The following is a 25,487-nucleotide window of genomic DNA, read 5'->3' as shown; positions in this document are numbered from 1 at the left end:
GGCTTACAACTATACACAGTTCCAGTTCCAGAAAATCTAATGCTATTTTCTGGCCTCCACAGGCACCAGGAATGCACATATTACATAGACATACATGTAGACAAAGCACCATACACATAATAACTTAGAAAAATAAAAGCTAAAGTGGCCAACACCTTGCTGAAATTCTTAAGGAACTTGAAGCATGCTATCTAGTTATCTCACCTAGGAACTATTACCATAGATTTGTGTCATTTATTTTAACAGTGCCAGGTACTGAAATCAGGGGCTCATATATGCTGGGAAAACTCTCTACCACTAAGCTACCCCTAACTAAACTCACTCTATTGACCAGCCGGCCTTGAACTCAGAGATCCACCTGCCTCTGCCTCCTGAGATTTAAGGGATAAGCCAGTATACTTCACCATTCATGTTATTTTTAGGATAAATTTTATCAGCAATAGAAAAATAACAGTCCGTAAACAAAGCACAGGTAAATAGCATTATTTACAATACATTATTATATGGTGACTAGATTCATATCCATTAATATGGAAAGGAAGGTTCTAAGTAAAAAACAAACAATAGCATGAGATGTAGTAGGTTTTTGTTATTTGAGAATGTTATATGTAGCCCTTGCTGGCCTGGAACTCAGTATGCAGACCAGGCTAGCCTGAAACTCTGAGATCTACCCCCTTCACCCTCTAGGATCAAAGCTAACAGGGGAGACAGAGTTCTCTGAAGGGAACAATATAAAACCATGGAATGATAAACACAAATTTCCCCAAAGCTGTTTCCTTGGGGACGGTAAAAAGGAATGGAATGGAAAGTATTAAGAAGGCTGGTCATGCCAGAATAACCAAAACAACTCAAGAGCTGAGGCAGGAGGATCACAGTGAGTTCCAAGTGGAAGAGTATTAAGGGAGGTGTCAGTTTTATCTTCTCAGGTCTACTTAGTCTGGGTAGTGGTTAGTACCAGCAAAACTGTTAACAGTATTTTTCTGTTTTAAATACTACTCCTAATGAACTTGAGGTGGTGTATCATCCAGAGCTGCAGATCTCCTAAAGCACTGTGAATTACATTTCAGAGAACTAGACTTATTTCTGTATGTTAATCATAAATCACAAATATTTTATTTTAAAATACATTTAATAAAAATAACCATACTTTTACATATTTTTACATGTGTAGAATATATACAAGTTCTCTTCTACAGCATTTAATGTTCCCTATTTTTTTTTTTATTATTTGCCTTTTGGATTATTTCTTTCAGCAGTGAAACACTGTCCATTGTTGGCTGTAACTAAAAAATTAGCTTCTTGGGCAATATTCCTGAAAGGAAAACAAAAAGGTTGTTCAGGCACTACATTCCAATGCCATTGGCTGACTTACAGCACCTGTTAAACATTAACACAGTACACTTAAGAACTACAGGACAAGTCGGGCTATAGTGGCGCACGCCTTTAATCCCAGCACTTGGGAGGCAGAGGCAGGCGGATCTCTGTGAGTTCGAGGCCAGCCTGGTCTACAAGAGCTAGTTCCAGGACATGCTCCAAAGCCACAGAGAAACCCTGTCTCGAAAAAACAAAAAAAAAAAAAAAAAAAAAAAAAGAACTGCGGGACAAAGGCTGGAGAACTGGAGCACTCACTGCTCTCTCAGAGAACCTGGGTCCAACTGCCAACAGCCACACAGCAGCTCAAAGCCGCCTGTACTGCCAGTTCTAGGGATCCGATGCCCTCTTCTGTTCTTCACAGGTACTGCACACATGTGGTACAGAGACATACATGCAAATAAAATACCCATGCGCATAAAAATAAATTAAATTAAAAAAATAACAGTCAAAAACAAAAATTATCCAGGCATTGGTGGCACACGCCTTTTATCCCAGCACTTGGGAGGCAGAAGCAGGCGGATCTCTGTGAGTCTGAGGCCAGCCTGGTCTACTACAGAGATCTGGGACAGAGACACAGACACACACATACCCCATCAAAAAAAAGAAAAAGAAAAGAAAAAAAGAAAAAGCTGGGTGTGCTGAAGATACATTTAGTCCCAGCACTCAAGAGGCAGAGGGAGGTGGATCTTGTAAATATAAGGCCAGCCTGGTCTACATAGTGCAAACCAGTCATAGATACATAGTGAGAGTCTTCATGCCAAAACAAACAAACAAACAAAAAAAGCAAAACAAAACAAAAATACAAAATGGGGACACAACGGGTGTGTGTGCCAGGGCTATAAAGTTGGCGCGGTCGTCCAGAGTGGGGAACCCAGATTTGGTCCCTGGAGTGTGCATGTGCACTACCTGTAATGCCAGCTCTGGCATCTGAAGCCTCTTCCGGTCTCCACAGACGGCAGAGTCACAGACAGCCACACAAAAGCTTATTATGAGGGGTGCGGTGAGGGTAGGAAGGCACCCATGGAGAGCTCTCACAACTGAGGTCTACTCAAAAGGACCTGAAGGATCCTCAGTTGAGGGTTTAAATAGCTCACGCTCCATTTTCTTAACTGGCTTCCAGTCACTAGCTATACTGGAGTTATTTAGTGCTTTCTGATGTAATTTCTTTCATTTGTTTGTTTGTTGGTTACCAATGGGGATCTTTACCTTGTTCTAAGGCCTCTGTTCTTTTTCGTTTCGTTGCCATGGCTGGATTTGGCTGTTCCTTTAGGGCTTCCGCTGGACAGTTTGGTCTTGGAAGCTGGCATCCAGGTGTTGGCCCTGGACGATTACTGAAATACTTAGTCTTCAATGCCTTTTCAAAGAAAATAAACCCAATGTAAGGTCCATCTCTTCTGTTTTATTTTAGACGAGGCCTAACTGCGAAGCACTGGCTGGTGTGAAACCTGGCATTAGCCCAGGCTGGCCGCCCACTTGTAGCACTCCTCCTGCTTGTTCTGAGTGTTGGGTGGCAGGCATGCAGCACCATGCCCAGCTCGAAAGTAATGCTTTAATGTTTGTACTGCATGTAGGAAAATATAGCCCCAAATTGTTGATAGCATTAAAAATAGTATGTAATACCCCATGTCCCAAAACAAAGAATCAGTATCAAGAATGTGGTTATAACTACTACAGATAAATATCCAGCATCCTACAACTGGCTGGTGCTGTTACTGCAGGAAGGGGGCTCACTCCCTTCTCATATTTCTAACAACAGCATAGACTGTACTGGAACCAATGAACTACAAATACAATAATACACTGCAAATGGGTGAAAATTCACTTAAACTTATACAAGGTTTCTATTAACCACTAGACTATAATATTGCAGCATTTACAAACTTTATAAAAGTAGTTTCCTCTCAAATGACAAGTTTGTCAGTTAATGCCTATTTATAATATACTAGGACTATCCAACAGCCACAGTAGTTTAATCACTCTAGATATGTCTCCCAGAGTCAAAGCATGGTGCCACATGCCTGTAGTCCACATGCCTATGGTCCACATGCCTGTAGTCAGGAGACTGAGGCGAGATCAGGACTTTTCTAAGAGTATAATGTATTTTGATCATTTTATTTCCCCTTTCCCAACTCCTCCCAGTTCCTCTGGACCCACCCATCTTCTTATTCTTCTCTTTCAAAAAAAAAAGTTGGTGGGCAGTAGTGGCACACACCTTTAATCCCAACACTCAGGAGGCAGAGGAAGGCAGATCTCTGTAAGTTCGGGTCAGCCTGGTCTACAGAACTAGTTCTAGGACAGTCAGAGCTACACAGAGACACCATTTCGAAAACAAACAAACAAAAAAATATGCTCATCTGAAATACAGCAGTTTGAGTGAACACACATACACACCTTAGGCAAGCATAAATTCTTACATGTAAAATTTAGTATCAGCCTGGACAGTGTTTATAACTTGGGGAAAGGACACAAATACATACTCCCCCCACACGATATAAATCTTCCTGATATTTAAAGGCTATTAGAAAATCTTAGACATTTGAATTTTGTTTTATATTAAAGCTGCCAAGATGATCCTTAGTTTCCTATTATAAGTACCTGTGAAGCTGTGATTCTAGCACACGGATTAAACAGGAACAAGCCTTGGATGAGATCAAGCAAGTCGTCTCCTGCTGCAATGAAGATGTGCTGCAGTGGGATCCCAGGGAAACTCTTAAAAGTCACATAATCTGGAAGACTACACATGTCCTGAAAGAAAATTTACAGTTCAAACTTAAAGGATTTAGAGACACAGAAATGAAACAAAGAAACAAAACAAAAAAGCAAAACATAAGAAAAAAGAGGGATCTGTCTGCCTGTGTCAACCGAGTGCTCGAATTAAATAAATGTGTGCCACCACTGCCTAGCCCCTATGGCTAACTAGTGGCTTATTTGTTAAATCATAAACAAAACATCACCACAGGTCTTGATTATAATTAAATGCCACCATGGCCACCTATGAGGATACTTTGTAAATTAGTTCAGTAACAGAGTACTTATTCAGCATGGAGAAGGCCTTGGTCCTTTGGCACTTTAGCACTAGCCACATAGCTGCACACCTACGCAGCAAACACACCTTGCAGAGCATGACCACCTCAGAGAACACAGAACGGCTTACCGGCCACTGCTCTTCAGTTGGTGTACCCAAGGTTTCAAATATTCTTGTTAGCTGATCAAGGTCTGAATCTCCAGGCAAAAAAGGAACCTAAAAGTAAGAAATAGACATTTCAAGGCTGTTATTGAGAATGATTACATGAAAAATGCTATAAAATGTTGTAATAAAAAAATTAAACTTAGGGCTGGAGAGATGGCTCAGTGGGTAGTTAAGAGCACTGGCTGCTCTTCCAGAGGTCCTGAGTTCAATTCCCAACAACCACATGGTGGCTCCCAACCATCTATCTGTAAGGGGATCTCTTCTGTCATAATAGAGCATTCATATAAAATAAAATGCATCAATAAATAAATTTAAAACAAACAAACAAACAACAGTAACAACAACAAAACCAAACCAAACCAAAAAGCCAAACTCTGCAACAATTAAACACTTACGTCAATAGGGCTGGAAAGAGCTAAAACAGCTGCTAAAAGCACTGACTTCCATTATCAGTTTATTGCTTGTCAGCTCCAAACTCACCTTCTGCCCTCTCTGTAAAAAGCAAATCTGGGCAGTTTCTAGCAGGTACATACATCAATTCTTCATTGATTCTTTGGCAATTTCGCATCATGCACTACACACAGCTTCCCTCAGCACCCTAGAGCAGATTTCCAACACACTCCACACAGCAGATTTTTAAATTTTATTATTTCCTATTATGAACAAATGCTTGCATGTACATCTGTTACCACGTTCATGCCTAGCACCCTCAGAGGGTAGACGAGGGTATCAAATTGAGAGCTACCGTGAACCAGGTGCTGGTTCTCGGGTCCTCTTCAGTCATCAGTCTAGCGCCCAAAAAGCTGAGTTTTGGAAGTTACCAGAAGAGACTCAAACAAGCCCTGGAATTCTTCCCTGGATGATTTCAGTGGTGGGCAATAGTGACTGTTGCTTACATCTGATACTCTTAGGATTAGTTCAAGTACTTATTAGCCAACTTTTCACTGTCGCCATCCCACTACAGTGGTGAGTGAGGGACTGGGTGGAACAGTCTCACTCTGTAACACAGGCCAACTTCAAACTCAAGGTAATTCTTCCTGCCTCAGCCTCCCAGGTGCTGGAATCACAGTGTAAGCCACCACACTTTATATTTTTAAATGTTCCTGAACAAATTAATGTGTGACTTGCTGTAGGAAGATAAGGCCTACCAGGCCGAGAGATGAGCCCACCTGGAGTCTACCTGAGGGCCTAGCAACAGGCACTGTCAGAAGTCCTGATCTTGCATAGCCAATGAGGGGGAGTGACCATGCAATATCACTGGGTCGAATGCAGTCTGGGTGTGGGGAGGAGGGTATATAAAGCTCTCCCCATTGCTGAATAAACAAGTCTGCTTTTTGTTTTACCTGACTCTTGCTGTCTATGCCATTGATTCTGTACCTTCTCACCCCCCAACCCTCCACCCCCCGCAGGGAGCCATTAGGACCCATCAACAGTTTGTTTTCTAACAGGCCTGGAGTTTGTAGAAGCTCTAGTAGGAAGAATTCAGAAATGTCTCAAGCTTGGGCAGAAAACATTTTATCAACTGAGTTATTTTACCAGCCTCTGTAATGGTTAATCTTGTCAGCCTGGTGGAATGTACAATCACCAAGAAAACAAACCTTAGTCAGGCAGGAGTAGGGCACTCCTTTAATCCCAGCACTCAGGAGGCAGAGGCAGGTGGATCTTTGTGAGTTTGAGGCCAGCCTGGTCTACAGAGCTAGTTCCAGGACAGCCAGGACTGTAACACAGAGAAACCCTGTCTCGAAAAACCAAAAACCTCGCTCAAGAGATTCACTGGGAAGGCAGAATCCAGGAGGGTGACAGCCTCTAGGGTAAGAAACAGCAGCAAACTGAACAGAGTTCAGAGCTTATATGGGGTTTCTTAGTTTGGGGAGGCTTCCCAGAGTGGCTTGGGATTGGTGGGATTTCAAGCCCTGGTCCCGGGGCCAAGTCAGGGTGTTTTCCTTGGCCCTTTTCACCCTATAAGAAATTCCCTTATGCTCAGAGGTTTGTCTTCTTTTTTCTTTTCTTTTTGGTTTTTGGTGAGGTTTGTTGTGGTTGTGTGAAGTGGAGCGTACTGGGGAAACTTTCCCCTAGTGGAGCAGAGCTGTTAACAACTTCCATGGGAAACCTTTCTTAGCCAGAGCAGAGTTGTTACATTTGCAATGGGGAAACCTTTCCCTGGAGCAGGGCTGTTAACTGCGTATTTATGATGATTCTGTTGTTATTCCTTGGCTCCAGACTGCCATGATACCGTCTCAACCCAGCTACGATGCTTACATTTGTAAATTGTGTTCAGTAAAGAGGAAAGACCCAATATAAGGTTAGGGATCCTGGATTAAATAAAAGGGAGTAGATATGAGCATTTACCTCTCTTCCATTGCCATGACTTCTCTGCCATGATGGACTATACTCTCAGGCTGTGAACCTAAACAAAGCCACCCTTCCTTAATGTGATTTGTCAGGTATTTTGTCATAGCAAGGTGAAAATGACCATGATTCCTCCCCAGTAGCTGAGGCTTTGTTTTGTGAGACAGAATTTTACCATGCAACTCAATCTAGTCTTGGGCTTACTTTGATTCTCCTGCCTCACTCTCCCACATCCTAGGATTATAGTAACTGTTGAAACTAACCTTTAACAAACTGACTTTGCTTATCAATTTCTTGTTGTAGGATTATGATGAAAAGATAATTCCTAAAAAATTATGAGAATTTTATCAACTGTACTTAAGCGTGTACATGAATTTAGGACTTACCCTTAGAAGCAATTCTGCTAATATACAGCCAACAGCCCACATGTCCACACCCACACCATACATCCTAGCTCCAAACAGTAATTCAGGGGCCCGGTACCATCTAGGAAAGAATGGAATAATATCATACGAGAATCCAACTACTAAGGCTAATGTTTTTTTTGGACAGGGTCTCACTAAGAAGCTCTGATGTCCTGGAACTCAATATGTAGACCAGGCTGGCCCCAAACTCACAGAGCTCTGCCTGTCTCGGCCTCCCGAGTGCTGAGGTTAAAGGCGTGCACCATCACTGTCCAGCTAAGACGAATTGTTAAAAGATAAACTATCCTTGCATATTTTTAGAACAAACCACTCACCATGAGTTCTGAAGCACCCTGCCTTGCCAGGTCTCAAGAATACTATTCCTGAAATTCTATCCAAAATTTATTTTCTACTACACTTTTCCCATTAATATGCTAACATATAACTTTTCTAAAATCCAAATGCATCAAATCCTTGTCTCATTCTTTCTTAAATTTCTTGTTTTTTATTTTTTTGAAAACAGGATCTCAAGCAGTCCAGTCCGGTCTCAAGATCACTAATTAAGGCAAACCCTGAATTAAGATTTATTGACTATTTTATGTATCTGTATGTATAACTTTATGCCAGAAGAGCGCCATCAGATCCCACTATGGAAGGTTGTTGAGAAACCCTGTGGTTGCTGGGAATGGAACTCAGGACCTCTGGAAGAATAGTAGTGCTCTTAACTGGAGAGAACTCCTCTCTAGCCCATACCTAGAAGTTTTGATCTTCCTGCCTCTGCATTCAGAAGTGTTGGGATTTCAAGTGGTGAGACACCATGTCTGACCCCCTAACTCATTATTATTATTATTATTATTATTATTATTATTATTATTATTATTATTTTGGTTCCTACTAATGTTGAAATTAAAGGAGCTTGACACCATGCCCCACTTAGAATTTTTCTGAGTGAAAAGAGTTATTCGGAGATTCAAGGTATAGTTAAGTTAATCACTATCTCATCAAAAATATATCTGAAGCCGGGCGGTGGTGGCTCACGCCTTTAATCCCAGCACTCGGGAGGCAGAGGCAGGCGGATCTCTGTGAGTTCGAGGCCAGCCTGGACTACAAGAGCTAGTTCCAGGACAGGAACCAAAAGCTACGGAGAAACCCTGTCTCGAAAATCAAAATATATATATATATATATCTGAAGACTGAGTTAATTAGATTCTGTCTGAAAGAGCTGTGTGTTTTTACTGTGGCAAATTAGACTTAATATAAGGGCTGGATTTCAGACGACACCAACAGGGACTCACTCCCGAGTTCTGCAAAGGTATTTCAGAGAAGTTAGCTGATGCTCAGTTGTGATGACTAGCCTAACACCTAAACTCTCAATTTCTTAAGGCGTTCTCACCTGGTCACAACCTGATGCGTGTAAGCCCTATTGGGACTCCCAAATGACTTGGCCAGGCCAAAATCTGCCAGTTTCAGAACTCCATTCTCATCCAACAACAAGTTGTTTGGTTTCAAATCCTGTATCAAACAAAATCAAGTAGGATTAGAGGAAAATGACATACATTTAGCTAGCCTATTTATTTATCTGAGACATTCTTATATAGCCAAGGCAAAATTACGGAGGATTCGAGGAAAACAGCATAATGATACATTTAGTTAGCTTATCTAACTACATACCTTACGTTTTAATTTATTTGATTCAGAGTCTTAAGTAGCCCAGGCTGGCTTTGAATTCACTAGGCAGTGAAAAAGGACAAACTTGACTTTCTGATGCTTCTACCTCTACTCCCAGAGTGCTGGACTGCAGTGTATGGAGCAAATGTGATGTTGAAGACTGGAATATAGGACTTCATATATGTTAGGCATGCAGTTTACTAACTAAGTTATGGCCTCAGCTCCTGTTAGCTTAACTTTCAAACAAGAAAACTAGGCATACTGGCACAGACTGGTAGTCCCAGCCCTTAGGAAGGTTAAGACAAAGGATAATGAATACACAGACAGCCCAGGGGTGGTAGTTTGAATGTAACTGGCCCCCAAAGGGAGTGGCACTACTAGGAGGTCTGGCTTTGCTGGAGGAAGTATGTCAGCCATTTATCACGGTTCTCCAGTTGTTCCTATCCTGGGCAGTCCTAGATGCTTGTGTTACTGTCATACCTGAGGTTCCACGTCTTCCTTTATGTTGTCCATCCAGCATTTTTTGGACCTTCCTCTTCGTCTTATCCTAGGCACTCTTCCAAGAAAGGAAGCTTTAACTTCCGTGTTTGAGCTAGCAAAAGTAATTGAAGTCGAGATAGAAATTCCTAGACAACCACAGTTGTCCTTTGAGAAGTAAGAATAGTTGATAAGTCGTGTGTGTGTGTGTGTGTGTGTGTGTGTGTGTGTGTGTGTGTGTGTGACTGTGGTGCGGGATCTGAGGTCTCTTTCGTTCACAATTCCCTCAGTGTAACACACAGACCAATTCCTGTTGTCTTCTGATCAAGATGTAGCCAGTGCCATGTCATTCTGTACACTGCCATGTTACCCGCCATGATGATAATGGTTTGAACCTCTGAAACTGTAAGTGAACCACCTTCAATTAAATGTTTTCCCTTAAGTCTGGCGGTCCTAGCACAAGCCTTTAATCCCAGCACTCTGGAGGCAGAGGCAGGTGGATCTCTGTGAGTTTGAGGCCAGCCTGGTCTACAAGAGCTAGTTACAGGACAGGCACCAAAGCTACAGAGAAACCCTGCCCTGAAAAAAAGATTTCCTTCTAACAGTTGTTGTGGTCATGGTGTCTTTTCACAACAACAGAAACCCTAACTATGACTTTAGCTAAAGGGGAAGACCCCATCTTCAAAACAAAAACCACCAACTGAGCTGGCAATGTGGTTCAGCAGGTAGAGCCATCTGCAGTAAACTTAATGATCTAAATTTTATTCTCAGAATCCACAGAGTGGCTGGCGAGAACTGACACATACCCTCCTTCACTTATGCACCTGCACTCACACACATGAACACATGCATTCGAAATACACAAAATAAAAACCTGAACTAACCAATGACAAAAAGTTTAATTAAACTTAAGCAGCAACATTAAAAGTCAGGTGTAGTAAAACACACCTACAAGCCCAGCAATGAGGAGTTGAAATCAGAAGAATCAAGAATTTGAGGACAACCTGGGCTACATGAAAAATCCCAGGCCATCCTTGAATACAAATCAAGACCTCTCATGGGTGGATGGATGGACGGATGGAGCATTACTTAAAATCTTACCCTGTGTAGAATCCAATGCTGATGTAAATATTCTAAACCCTGAAGAGTCATCAACATGTAGGCTTTAATGTGGGATGGTGTCAACACAAGACTACTGTCCTTTATTATAACCTATAAAGTAGACAGGCAACATACAAGTATGTTTCATTATTCCAAATGAATTCTAACAAATAAAAATACATAGAACTTACCCATACACATGTATTTTCTTTCTTTCTTTCTTTCTTTCTTTCTTTCTTTCTTTCTTTCTTTCTTTCTTTCTTTCCTTACTTACTTATTTATTTATTTATTTATGGCTTATTGAGACAGGGGTTCTCTGTGTAGCTTTGGAACCAGTCCTGGCACTCGCTCTGTAGACCAGGCTGGCCTTAAACTCAAAGATATTTGACTGCCTCTGCCTCCCCAATGCTAGGATTAAAGGCATACCACCATGCCCAGCTCATACACATGTACTTCTATGAGAGGTTATCCAACTTCCCTTTAGAAGATATCACATGAATTTCCAAAATTAGCAGGTTAAAAAGCATCATCATTTTCAGGAGAAAGCAATACTGTGCACCCTACAACCCTGGCTTAAAAGTATCAAATATCAGGGCTGGAAAGAGAGCTCACTGGTTAAGAGCTCTCTTCCAGGAGCCAGGTTCAATTCCCAGCACCAATATGGCAGCTTGCAACTATCAGTAACTCCAGTTCAAGAGGATCTGACATCCTCACAGACATACATGCAGGCAAAACACCAATGCACATAAAGTAAATAAACAAATCTTTAAGAAGAAAACAGAAAAGTGAGCAGTAGCATGGTGGCCAGGCCGGGCCACTGGGAGGGGAAGCGTGAGCAGCAGCGCAGCAGGCACGACAACAGCAGTGGCCTCCAGAAACTGTCTGACCACTGGAGCCTCAGCCTCACCAATGCCAGGAGGAATGAGCACCTGAGTCTTGGGCCCATAGGCACCTAGAGTTTGAGGCCAGCCTGGTCTACAAAAGGACAACCAATGCCAGGCGGTGGTGGCGCACGCCTTTAATCCCAGCACTCGGGAGGCAGAGGCAGGCGGATCTCTGTGCGTTCGAGACCAGCCTGGTCTACAAAAGCTAGTTCCAGGACAGGCTCCAAAGCCACAGAGAAACCCTGTCTCAAGAAACAAAACAANAGAGAGAGAGAGAGAGAGAGAGAGAGAGAGAGAGAGAACCAAAATATTGGAAGAAATCAACAAATTCCTTAAAGAAATCAAGACCAAGAAAAAGCAATCAAACAGATGAAAGAAATGGTTCAAGACTCGAAAACTGAAATAGAGGCAATAAAAAAACAAACCAATCTGGAAAAGGAAAATCTCAGTAAATAATCAGGAACTACAGATGCAAGCATAAACAACAGAATACAAGAGATGGAAGAGAGAATCTCAGGCATAGAAGATACGAGAGAGGAAATAGATTCATCAAAGAAAATGTTAAATCCAATAAATTCTTAACACAAAACATCCAGGAACTCTGGGATACCATGAAAAAACTAAACCTAAGAATAATAGGGATAGAAGAAGGAGAAGTCCAGCTCAAAGGTACAGAAAATATACCCAGCAAAATCATAGGAGAAAACCTTCCCAGCCTAAAGAAGGATATGCCAACAAAAATACAGGGGACTTCCCAGGGGAGGCCTTAACCTCTCAGGAGAGGATGGGAAGTGGGGTGGGGGAAGGGGAGGAAAAAGATGGGGGTGGGGAGGTGGGAGGAGATTGGGTTTGGTATGCAAATAAATAAAAAATAAATTTTAAAAAGCTTACAGAACACCAAATAGACCTTACCAAAAAAGAATACTTGTCACATAATCATCAAAACACTAAACATACAAAATAAAGAAAATATTAAAGAAAGAGGCCAAGTAACATATAAAGGCAAACCTATCTATCAGAATTACAGCTGACTTCTTGATGGAAACAATGAAAGCCAGAAGGTCCTGGTCAGGTGTTATACAGACACTAAGAGACCGCAGATGCCAGTACAGAATACTATATCCAACAAAGCTTTCAACCAACATAGACAGAGAAAACAAGATATTCTCTGTTGGGCGGTGGTGACACATGCCTTTAATTCCAGCACTTGGGAGGCAGAGGCAAGCAGATCCGCCTAGAAAGGAGAAAAAAGACAAGATCTCCTGAGTAAACTAGGTGCATGGGAGGCGGGGGGGAGCAGAGAGAAGAGGAAAAGAAGGTAGAGGAGAGGAGTAGAAAAAAATGTATAGCTCAATTAAAAACAAAAATTTTTTAAAAAGTATTGAATGTCTGTAGGCTTTGTTCGTACCTTCTGAAAAGTGCATTTAGTATTGCTTTGGGAAATCACTTCATCCCAGCTCAGGTCACATGGTAAAAGTAAGACCGATCTAACCTCTTCCCGAGACCCCCTCACTATAGCCTCTTTGCCAAGAGACAGGATGCTTAAGAATAGACATATGACCTATGACCTAAAACTTAATACCATTCAAGAAACCAAAATAATGCCCGTTGGTTGTGGTGCACACCTTTAGTCTCAGCACTCAGGAGGCACAGGCAAGCCAATCTCTGAGTTCGAAGTCAGCCTGAGCTATAGAGCAAGCTTCAGGACAGCCAGAGCTCCACAAAACAAACAAATCCAGAAACCCAAGTACTTACAGCAGAATCAAAGGGAGTCAAGCATTTCCTTACCGGGGTAATTAGACTAAGACTACCAAGCTTGGAATTGGCTGGGAAAATAGAGTGAAATGTAAGCTCATGACTGATGGCAACAGAGAGGAAAAGAGAACCGAACCCAATGATTATCTGTAAGCTCTGCTAGTTTATTGTAAGACATATTGGTTCCTTTTTATTACTGGGCAGTATTTTCTTATATGGGTGACGAATCTGCTTAAATATCCACTAGATGAAGTATATTTTAGCTGTTTCCAATTTTAATGAACACCCATACACCAAGTGATTTCTTTGCTAGCAATGTTTTTCCCTTAGATAAATAGCAAACAATGGTTGATAGATTACATTATTAGATAAATTAGGACTGCAATTTTACTAATGTTATTATACATAATATTATACATAATATTGGCAAATTAGTGGTACTGATGTTAGGACCTATAAGATATAGCATTGTCACCAGCCTGCATACTTAGTAAATTCCTTTTATTATTTGATGCTATGTTATAAAAAACCCCTTTTACCTTTGATCTGATAGTAAATGTGACTTTAATTTTAGAACAAACTGTCCTATTTTCAAAAGTTACTATATTACTTATTATATACATTATATATTACTTATTATATATACTATATTACATATTATATACAATTATATATGTAATACATATATTACAGCACACACACAAAACTGTTGCAATCAAACCAGCAATGTATGAAAATTCTAGTTGTTTTAAATCCTTGAGTTGTCAGGTTTTTTTTTTTAAAGATTTATTTATTTATTATATATACAACAATTCTGCCTCGATGTTGCCAGAGGAGGGCGCCAGATCTCAGTACAGATGGTTGTGAGCCACCATGTGGTTGCTGGGAATTGAACTCAGGACCTCTGGAAGAGCAGGCAGTGCTCTTAACCTCTGAGCCACCTCTCCAGCCCGAGTTGTCAGTTTTTCTGAGATTCAATTAATGAAAAGCATGAGACTTTAGAAAATCTAAATCTCTGTACTTAATACTAGAAGTACAGCTAAATGCTTTTTGACTTCTGCAAAAGAGAGCCATTTTTTGTGGGTCAGTATCCTATTAAAGCAAAACAAACACGCAGGTTCTACTCTCACTACATGGGGAAAGTCTCTAGGAACCCTAATCTTACCTCCAGGTCAGTTTCCATGAAATCAAAGACAAGGCTAATGTTAGATTTATGTCCAAATGCATCAAGGAGCTGCAAAGCAAAGTAAAACAAAGCAATTATATTGTTATTCTTTTTTTTTTAAATATATTTTTATTTATTTATTATGTATACAATATTCTTTCTGCGTGTATGCCTGCAGGCCAGAAGAGGGCACCAGACCTCATTACAGATGGTTGTGAGCCACCATGTGGTTGCTGGGAATTGAACTCAGGGCCTTTGGAAGAACAGGCAATGCTCTTACCCTCTGAGCCATCTCTCCAGCCCCCTTATATTGTTATTCTGTATTAATGTTGAAATTTAGTGTTGATGAAAAAATTTTTTTTTAATAATTATTTGTTCCACTCGGGAGGCAGAGGCAGGCGGATCTCTGTGAGTTCGAGACCAGCCTGGTCTACAAGAGCTAGTTCCAGGACAGGCTCCAAAACCACAGAAAAACCCTGTCTCGAAAAACCAAAAAAAAAAAAAAAAAAAAAAGAATTATTTGTTTGCTTCCTCCCCCACCCTGCCCCACAGTACTGGTAGATGCTCTAACAGAAAGGTTGAGACCAGATATCACTATGTAACTCAAGGTGACCTAGAGCCTGCCATGTAGTCCAGACTGGCCTGAACTCACAACCCTCCTTCCTCTGCCTCTATCTGTCAGGTAATTACAATACAAATGTGTACTACCTGACTTAAAATTTTAAACTGCTGGTAATTTCCTGTAAACATGAAAGTCTTTTATTAACATTCGCCCCATTTTTTGACAGGAGTTAGTTTTCTCAGGCACAAAAATATTAAATCTTACTTAACAAACTCACTAAAAACTTTAAAACTCCTCTCCCTAACCCCCCCCCCCAAGTATTAGAATTAAAAAAATCAAAATTCCACAAAATGCCCTGATAGTGGTGGCACATGCCTTTCATCCCAGCACTAAAGGTAGAGGCAGGTGGATTTCTGAGTTCATGACCAGCATGGTCTACAGAGAGCGTTCCAGACAGGCTACACAGAAAAATACTGTCTCAAAAACCAAACCAAATCAAACCAAACAAGAAGAAGAGAAATTTTCACCTTAGTTTCTAGTTGAAAAAATTTTTCTGGGACTGGGGATAGGGTTCAGCAGTTATAGCCTTGTCACACAAATATGAAGACTGGACCAGAGTTCAGATTTCAGAAACCATGTAAACTCCAGGTAGGAAAGGTGTGCCTGCAATTCCAGCCTTGGAAGGGAAGAAGGGCTTCCCAGAGCAAGTTAACAAAAAAACCACCCAAATCACTGAGCTCTGGTTTTGACTGAGAGTCTCTGCCTCGTCATGGTGGCGCACACCTTTAATTCCAGCACTCAGTAGGCAGAGGCAGATGGATCTCTGAGTCCAAGGCTACAGGGTGAGTTCCAGGACAGGCAGAGCTACACAGAAAAATCCTGTTTCAAACAAAAGAAAATAAAAGCCGAATAAATAAAATTCTAAGCAAAATGCTTAAGAAAATTCTTGTCAGGCAAAGTGATACACACTTGTAGTTCCAGTACAGTAATTACAGCAACTGACTGTAACACCTTAGCACAACAGACTCCATTATGGGAAAACCATTCAGGTCATAAAACTCAGCGTGTAGACAGTACCACCTGCCAAATGAAAACAAAGACCTAATCCATCAAAGTCCACAGTTCTGGGAAAATGTACTGACCTTGCTTCTTTTTGGCTTCTATAACTCCAATTCTGGCTAACTGTTCTTATTAACTGAAGAATGTCAACCCAGAATATGCTTTTTGTGTATAAAAGCTCACTTTAAGAAATGCTTGGTGCTACACTGGCTTCCAAACAGTCAGTGTAGTTGCCAGCCAGTTAATAAGATTCATTGACTTATTAACTCTATTGGCTTGAACCCAAGCCTGAGTTGTCTTCTCTGGTGGATACCCCACAATATCAATTACTTGGAAGGCATGATCACCTGAGTCTATGAGTTCAAGGCAACACTACACAAAAGGCCACCAAACAAAACAAGAAAAAGAGTCTCTTCTAAAGCGCATCTGTCATCCACTGAATGTGTGACTGCCCACTGCAGGTACTACTGCAGACACCATAAATGCCTTCAATTGGCTAGCCGGCAAAAATTGAAAGAATATATTCCAGCCCTTATGCACGCAAAAAGAAAGGTTCTGTATCTGAATGCAAGCTGCTACTTTTAACCCTGTGCCTACAGCTCTCTAGGATTCAAAATAATTTCTGACAAAATTGGACTGTATGGCAACACCTGACTCAGTTCATCATCATGCATAATGCTAATGATACAGCAAAAGTGGGACACAAGATACATTTCAAGTCAGGTGGTGGTGGCGCACGCCTTTAAAGGCTTAATTAAGCCCAGTAATTGGGAGGCAGAGACAGTTTGGTCTCAGTGAGTTTGAGGCTAGCCTGGTTTACAAAGCAAGTTCCAGAACATCCAGGACTGTTGCACAAGAAACCCTGTCTTGGAAAAAACAAAAAATAAAGAAAATAAATTTCAAGCTGACCAACTTTCAAGGCTCAGCTACATCAACTCATCTTGCTGAGCCTCTGATCAACATTCACCATATTCAGAATATGAAGGATCCCAAAAGCAAACAACTTAGATCATACTCACACCAATTATATTGGGATGACTGAGCTCCTGTAACAGTTTTATCTCTCTTAAGGCTGTTCTATTTATACCTATGGAAAAAGAATGAAAAAATGAACAATGACTCTTTTACAAATCTTTTACAAATGCGTTTTTTAGGAAAGGCCATTTCAAGAAATAAACATTTCACACATAAAAAACAAATAATTTTTACTATTTGTATAAGTTCTTTTTCTCATTGTTTTAAAGTAGCTTAACATCATCTATGAAAAATGGTGAAGTACTTATTTCTACAGCACATCACTCTGAAACTCCTTACAACAACATATACAGACATGCAACAGACGTGATAAATCTTCTCTCCTGTCCAACAAACATTAGAGGAAGACTCTGTGTGCTAATAGCAAAATGGCACTAAGGACACCTTTTTTTCAATACAAATGACGGGCACTTTCACAGATGAGGACTTTTTCATAGTAACTATTATCTGATGGCTAAACCAAGTCTGACACTCTAAGAGGCTTTGGAATAAGAAGTAAATCTTTCCCTAATGTGTCCAATTTATAGGAACTTTGTGTTCTTCTGTGAAGATGTATCCTTCAATTTTTCAAAGCAATTAGAAAACCAGAAATGCGCTGGGCGGACTTAATCCCAGTACTCGGGAGGCAGAGGCAGGTGGATGTGTGAGTTCGAGGCCAGCTTGGTCTACGAAAGCTAGTTCCAGGACAGGCTCCAAAGTTAGAGAAACCCTGTCTCGAAAAAACAAACAAACAAACAAAAAAAACCCAGAAATGCAAAAGATTGTAACGACTTACAACACCAAAAACAGCACGGAGGACATCCACTCAAGGGCCCAACAACCTTACTGCCCTCCATTTAATTTACATGATTTGAATCCTTCCAATACTTTTATGTTGTTTATTTTTCTTTTTTTGGCTTAGAGACAGGGTTTCTCTATAGCTTCAGAGCCTGTCCTCGAACTCAGATCTGCCACTACCGCATGGCTTGAATGTTGTTTCTATCAGGATTGTCTTTACTCTTGAGACCAGTGGTCTCAACCTTCTTAATGTTGTAAACTTTTAATACAGTTCATGTTGTAGTGACCTCAACCATAAAATTATTGTTATTGCTACTTCCTAACTATAATTTTTGCTACTGTTATGACTCATAATGTAAATATATGATATACAAAATATCTGACACACCAGCCCTGTGAAAGGGATGTTTGACCTCCAAAGGTGTTGAGAACCACTGTACTAGATAGAGACACTGTAATAATGCTATAGAATTATTGTCAGCTCTCACTGGCATTTTCCTCATCTCCTCAGATCAGAATAAACGCATCTCCTGTTTGGTCAAATTATATGTAATACTTACCATCTTTAGCTTCTGATCTGTGTCCAAGTTTGATCTGGGAGAGAAAGTGGGGGAAACCAAAACACATTAACAATGTGCGGAGGATGGAGGTGATGCAGGGGTTGAGAACACTGAATGCTTCCAAAGGATCCAGGTTCAATTTACAGCCTACAACCCCCAGCTCCAATGGGATCTAATGCCCACTTCTGACCTTGTACAAGTGGTGCACAGACAGACACAGAAGTGAAACACCGATGAGTATACAACAACAAAAACTTTGAATAAACGTAACAAAAACTCGCAATGTGTTAATATATAATCTATATGCACAAAAACTTATGCTACAAGCAGGACTGCCATGGTGGTGCACACCTGCCGTATCAATACTTGGGAGGCAGAGCCTGGGCTACATAGCAAGATTCTGCCTCAAATAAATCCAAACAGCTAGACTGGTGGGCATTCCTTTAATCCTAGCACTCATGAAGCAAAGCAGCAGATCTCCTGAGTTTGAATTTGAGTAAACTCAGGTTTACATCCTGAGTTCTAGACCCTGTCTTAAAAAAGTATGTAGCGATAATGTAGAACAAGAGAACAACTGGGAATTCAAAGGCTGAAAGTATTGCCCAGGAACAAAGTGAGTCATGACAGTGGAAGGCAGAGTTGGAGCTCCAGCACAGCAGGACCAAAATGAATCAAGCACCTACTTTAAGTTTCTGAACTACACATGCAAACAACAGGCTCATCTGCTAACTGTTCAATTTAATGTTAAACATCGGACCCACAACGTAGAAGCGAAGAATTACCACAAGCTGTTCTTTGACATGTACCACAAAACATGCTGTGGTACATGTAAACACACACACAATAACTGATTCCTTTATGCTCCCGCCTTCTTTGTTTTTTTGAGACAGGGTGTCTCTGTATAGCCCTGGCTGTCCTGGACCTCGCACTGTAGGTCAGGTTAGCCTCAAATTCACATTGATCTGCATTGAGTGCTTTTGGGGAGATTAAAGGAATTAAGGTTTGCATGGTGTACCTCCACAGCCTGGCTCCACCTTTTTAAGTTTTTATTTTGCTTTGTTTTTTAGAAAGGTTCTTGCTATACGTAGTCCAGGTTGGCCCTAACTTTCAAATCCTCATCTTAGCCTCTGAATACTATGCTTATACGTGTTAATTACTACATCCAGATCTCCTTTTATCTTCTCAAGTTAAACAGAGACCAGCAACAGAGGGTATGCTACTTTATTTCTCCAAAATTACTTTAATTTAGTATACTTGGGAGAAAAAAAAAATGGCATGAACAGAAAAAAACACATATAGTTGGTAATACGTCCAATAATCCAATGTTTTTTACAAAACAAACTCACAAAATGTAACAGATGTAAGAAACTGACTAAGCATAGCTCACTATGCTAAGAAGTTTAGTCTTATACAAAGCAGTAACCAGGTCAAAGAGCATTCTGCTCCTAAGTACTTTATACAACAATTGTCAGTCACTGAAAAATGAACTCTGGAAAATACGTATACTTCCTTTAGAAAAAAGCTGCTAATGTATACTACAAAGAGAACCTTCTATTTAAAAGCAGGCCACATATCACAGCACAAAATGTAAGACACAGGGCACTGACAAACTGATTATGAAATTTATATGGGGAAGAACTCAAATAGACACACAGTAAAAATAGAATAATATCAAACCGGGTGGCAGTGGCATACACCTTTAATCTCAGCAGATGGACCTCTGTGAGTTAGAGGCCAGCCTGGTCTGCAGAGGAAGCTCTAAGACAGTCAGGGTTACACAGACAAACTATCTCAAAAACAAACAAACAAAAACAGAACAAGAAACCCCCCATGAAACCAACAACTAAAAATTATCTCATGAAGTCCTTTATCACCAAGATTGAAGTGATTAGTATTCCGCTATGCTTAAGTCAGCTAAAAATTTTTAAACAACTCCAAGACTTCACTCCATTCCCCTCATCCACTTACACAAGCTGTCCTCTAACATAGCAGCATGGCTCTCACCTCGAGATACAGACACATACACAAAATACTTAAAAATTCAAAAGCAAAAATCAGTAATATAGGCTAGGAATGTGGCTCAATGACAAAGCACTTGCCTAGAATGCTCAAGGCCCTGGGTTCAACCTGCATACACGCTCATGCAGGTACACATGCATACATACAAATAAAAGTTTAAGGGGGAGAGGAGTCCTGGGAAGATGGTTTGGTGGGGAACATTGGTTCTGCAAGCATGAGGATGTGAATTCCAACCCTCGGCACCTATGTAAAAGGCCAATCGTGACTATGTGTACCTGAAGTCCCACCATGGGGAGACTGGAACAGAAGATTCAGAGGGCTTGCTGGTGAGCCAGCCAATCCCAGTCTGTCTTGCTAGACAAACCAAAATAGCAAGCATCAGGCTTTATTGAGAGCCCTTGTTTCAAAGGCAATTAAGACAAACAACAATGGAGGAAGTCATCAGCTGTCCTACTGTGGCATGCAGGGGGAAACCTGAAAAAAAATGTGCACATACCACAAATACCTAGGAGACACACTCACACAGCAACGCAAAGATAATGACCCAAAAGCCATCAACAGGGCAAACTGGCTAAGTAAGCTAAGAAACAGAAAAAGCATGACAATTCCATGTAATTTTTTAAATATTCATTTTATGTGCATGGGTATTGCCTGCGGACCACATGCATGCTCTGTGCCTGTTGAGGACAGAAGCAGATGTTGGATCTCCTGGAACTGGAGTAATGGACAGTTGTTAGCTGCCACATGAGTGCTAGGAACTTGAGTCTTCTATAAGAACAGCCAGTGCCCTTTACTGTTAAGTCACACGAGCAGTATTTTAAGAAGTCCAAGTCATAGTAAATGTAAAAGCAGTTTAATGAGTATTTTTTTTTTTGTAAAGTCAAAAAGGTTGTCAGCAAATGAACATGAGTAGAAATTATGAGTGTTGGAAAAGGAAGGATCACAGCACCAAACCTCAATGTTCACAGAAGTACAAATGATGTCCAAGTTTGAGGGAAGACCCTCAAACCAGCCAAATGTTCAGGAGATAAATATCAATGGAAAGTTAAAGAAACTGAAAAAACAAGAGATAATATAGTATGTTAAAAGCCTTTGCTTATTAGTAACTTTTAAAACCACAAAAATGAATTATTTGAAATAAAGTAAGTATTAAAGTCACCTTTAAGGAAGAAACATTTTATAATGACATAGGATACCTAGAACAAGAGATAGAGGCAGGAGTTACATAGTAACTTTGGAGGCTGGTCATAAGGGCTTTTAAAAAGGAGAAACAAGCCCCTTGGCTGCAGCACAGACCTTTAATCCCAGCACTCGGGAGGCAGAGGCAGGTGGATCTCTGTGAGTTTGAGGCCAGCCTGGTCTACAAGAGCTAGTCTAGTTCCAAGAGAGGTTCCAAAGCTACAGAAAATCCCTGTCTCAAAAAAACAAAAACAAACAAAACAAAACAAAAAAAAAAAAACAAGTGACAAAGAGGACCTGGGAGGCTGGAAGAGGGAAGCCTGGTCATTCACACTTCAAGGGAGTAATGAACGTATAAAGGAGGAAAACAGAATATGGAGGTCAACAACACCAACAGGCCCTGAGTCATGTAGGAAAAACAGAGTGGTCCTGAGATGGCTACGGAGTTTGGTCGTGTGAGAAAGAGCATCGGACAGCTCTAGTCCTAGCCTCAGCAACTACTAGCTGTGTGATCTTGAAGTCATCTAACTCAGGTTCCTCAGGGTGAAACAAGGACACTTTGACACATTCTACAGGCTGTCTGAAGGCTAACTGGGGGAAGAAAAGTAAGTCGAGGCGTCTGGCGTGCAAGAAACTATGTCAGAAGCGTTCTCAATGAATTTAAGTTTAAAAGTCACTTCAATCATTTTAGAAAGGGTACCACATCCGCGTTGTTAATGCTGATGAAAACCTTTGTGCACAGATAACAGCTATAACCACCTGTGGCCTGGAAAGACCATGGCATCCAAAGAACTGAGGAGATGGCAGTACCTGCCTCCTTGGCCAACAACGACCAACCTTTATGGAGCAAAAAGTTCTAGTTTATATCGTTTGAACAAAAACTGGTTCAGCTCGAGTTCCACTTTGAAACACAAGACCCTAATTGTCTCTAGAAGGCGGGCAACTCCCACCATCAGAGCGTGATGGTGCGTATTAAAACAGAGCAAAACGTAAATACCTGCAATCCCGGCACTCGGGAGGCAGAGGCAGGAGGATTTCCTCGAGCTGGAGACCAACCTGGACTAAATAGCAAGGCTGTCTCAAAGACAACTGGTCATGCCAACCAACTGATCATGCACAAGTATTCTTCTGTAAGAGTTGCCTGGCTGGAGCACGCCTACGAACCCATCGCTCGCACGGCAGAGAAGCGGAAGGCTACAGCCAGTTAGTTCTAGGCCAGCCGGGTCTAAACAGGCGGCTCAGAGCCAGCGAGGGCTACGTGGCAAGCAAGACACAAAGACCAGAGCGACAACAACGTAAAAGGTAACTCACTTTCTTAATGGCGACAATCTGGTTGGTGTTCTTATCTCTGGCCTTATAGACCGTAGCAAACTAGAAAGGAAGACAGTGAGAGGTCTTTACGTGGTTGGTTCTGGGTCCCCACCTCCACCCCTTTTTTAAACCCGGGATCTGGAGCGGACTCGCAGCGGCTTGCTAGGCGGCCGGACGGCCTCTTGTCCAGAAGGGAGGGAGGCCCAGGAGGCTGCGACCGGGCACCAGTCAGGCCACCCTCCCCGAAAGAGAGCCCGCGGTGGCCAGGCTGTGCCAGCGCGAGAAGGGCCGCCTCACCTGTCCCTCCCCGAGGAAGTCCAGCTTCTCATAGCGCTTCGCTCGAGACTTCACGTCCACAGCCATGCGGGTGCGAAGCCTGACTCCAGCAGAAAGCCAGGGCCTCCACCCCGCAGGAATTTAAAGCGTCTAAAAGCTCCCAACAGCTACTTCCGTCCACTGGGCGCACACAACCTACTGGTTCCGCCCATACTTCCTCTGTGGGCGGGGCCAGCCCTACGGAAGCTGGTAGGGGCCAGGAGGGATGCCACGTGCGCACCGAGGCCGGGAGCGACGTCTCTTAGATGGCTGTCAATTCGTTAATGTTTTTGTGTTTGGTTTTAGCTTGGATTTGCTTCGCTTCCAAGGATAGGTCAGCGTTACGACACGGTGCTTCTGAGTTCGGGAATTTAGCTAGGGTGTAAGGCGTGGCCCCGCACCGGTTTTACTTTCCGTTGTCCTGTCGCCTTAGTCGCTATGGACGCCAAACCCCTCCTAAGGAGAGCCAAATTCTTAAAGGCTGATTTATGAACAGGCCCAGGGAAGCAAAACCCAGCCCTGCTGAACATTATGTTATAGAACATGTCTTTTGTCTTCTATAAAATCTAAACTCATGAATTAAGAAAAACAGCATTTAGACATAGTAACACTGTCAACCGTGATTATGCTTCAAGCCTATTTATCTGCCAGTTAACTGGCTCCAGCAATGGTTTCCGTTTGAGTCATATTTTTGTCTTCATATCGCTCCAGTTTGCAGGGTGGTTTTGCTGAGACCTCAATTCCCTGGTGAATTTAAGAATTTATTTTCACATTGTTCAGCTTTTTCTCTTGAGAAAACAAATGAAGCCAAAATTACTTCTAAAGCAAGAATCACACGTCTTAATGCCATTGCTTTTATGTGTATTTTATGTGTATGGTGTTTTGCCTGCACGTGTCTGGGTATCATAGGTGCACAGTGCCCATGAAGGTGAGGAGAGGGCATTGGATCCCCAGGAACTGGAGTTACAGATGGCTGTGAGCCACCATGTGAGTGCCAAGAACTCAACCTGGGTCCTCTGGAAGAGCAAATGCTCTTAAGAACCGAGTCATCTCCGTGCCCTTAATACATTTGTTAATAAAATCGATGACATCATTTGTTCAAATCGAGCTTCTACAGAGTTGACCAGGTCAAACCAAAGGGAGCCAAGCATCCTGAAGTTCCATACTAAGCAGAAACTAAGTCACTTACCTGACTTTCCAAGAAACTAGCAGCCAGATCTCCCAAACTGGCCGGTTTTAGGTGACAAGAAGAAGAGCTTTAACCCTTATGATAAAGGAAAGTGAGCCCAGTCAACCAGTCAGATCTTCCCCTGCTGTTCTTTGTTCTTCTGTGCCATTTCCATGCATCCTCTTCCATCCGCACACATCCTGTTCCACCAGGTATGGCAGGCACATAAGGACTCTGGAAGCTGACACAGGAAGGTTGCAATTTCCTGGAGAACCTGGGCTACAGACATAACAACAATAAAAAGACCATGTTGGTCACTGGGAGTTCTATGATTCTAGTATGACTTCTGCCTACTTCATGAATCACAAGATTCTGCAACAACATCACCAAACTGGTTGTTATTAGAACCCAACTTCTTAGTTAACATAAATTATGCTACAATAAAAAACTCATTTAAAGGGCTAGAGAGATGGCTCAGTGGTTGGGAGCACTGCCTGCTCTTCTTAAAGGTCCTGGGTTCAATTCCCAGCGACCACATGTTGGCTTACAACCACCTGCAATGAAATCTGGTACTCTCTTCTGGCCTACAGGCATGCATGCATGCATGCAGAACACTGTATATACAATAAATAAATCTTTAAAAAAAAAACTCTTTTAAGTAGCATGTATACTTCTAATCCCAGCACTAGGGAGGTAGAGACAGGAGTTTGAGACCGGCCTGATCTACTCAGTAAGTTCAAGGCTAACCAGGGATACAAGAGACCTTGTCTCAAAATAACTAAAAAAAATTAACACATATGTATTGCTTTCTATGTGCCAAATATTATCGTGGACCTAAAAAAAAAAACCATGAACCATAACATTCCTTTGTAGTGGAAGATTAAAAGATACTGCGGTCCAGACAATCCAGGTCCACACAGTGAGATCCTGTCTCAGGAAAAAAGTTAACTCTGAGACAGGATCCTAAATGCTCTAAACAGAGAGGCAACTGGGGCTCACAGTTTTAAACATGACAGTGCAGGGAAGATGTCACCGAACATCCATTAGGTTTTAACAAAAGAATCAGATTGTTTTATTCCATTTTACTTATTGTACCACGGTACACATTTGAAGGTCAGGTCTTCAGGCTTGAAGA

At 41.6% G+C, this 25,487-nt stretch overlaps 1 protein-coding gene across 2 annotated transcripts; it reads right to left on the bottom strand.

Annotated features, from left to right (window-relative positions):
• Positions 1-412: 412 nt before the first annotated feature.
• On the bottom strand, positions 413-23,342 carry Cdk7 (cyclin dependent kinase 7). Of its 2 annotated transcripts, XM_050160465.1 has the most exons (12): positions 23,167-23,342; positions 22,870-22,929; positions 18,361-18,394; positions 17,008-17,075; positions 14,368-14,436; positions 10,564-10,674; positions 8,711-8,829; positions 7,300-7,399; positions 4,529-4,615; positions 3,970-4,119; positions 2,581-2,728; positions 413-1,312 (listed from the first exon to the last, which is right to left on the bottom strand). In XM_050160465.1, the coding sequence occupies exons 1-12, from the start codon at positions 23,230-23,232 to the stop codon at positions 1,284-1,286; spliced, it is 1,041 nt and encodes a 346-aa protein (XP_050016422.1). In that variant the 5' UTR covers positions 23,233-23,342; the 3' UTR covers positions 413-1,283. The 2 variants fall into 2 exon arrangements, with proteins under 2 accessions (XP_050016422.1, XP_050016423.1); XM_050160466.1 differs by lacking the exons at positions 22,870-22,929; positions 23,167-23,342 and having other exon boundaries at positions 17,010-17,075; positions 18,361-18,376.
• Positions 23,343-25,487: the final 2,145 nt, after the last annotated feature.

Source organism: Alexandromys fortis, unplaced genomic scaffold (genome assembly GCF_014885135.2).
Source record: "Alexandromys fortis isolate MF-2015 unplaced genomic scaffold, M_Fortis_MF-2015_v1.1 scaffold_76, whole genome shotgun sequence".
In the NCBI taxonomy this organism is placed as follows: domain Eukaryota; kingdom Metazoa; phylum Chordata; class Mammalia; order Rodentia; family Cricetidae; genus Alexandromys; species Alexandromys fortis.
The sequence above is the reverse complement of the archived record's forward strand: the minus strand, read 5'-3'. Positions and strand labels throughout refer to the sequence as shown.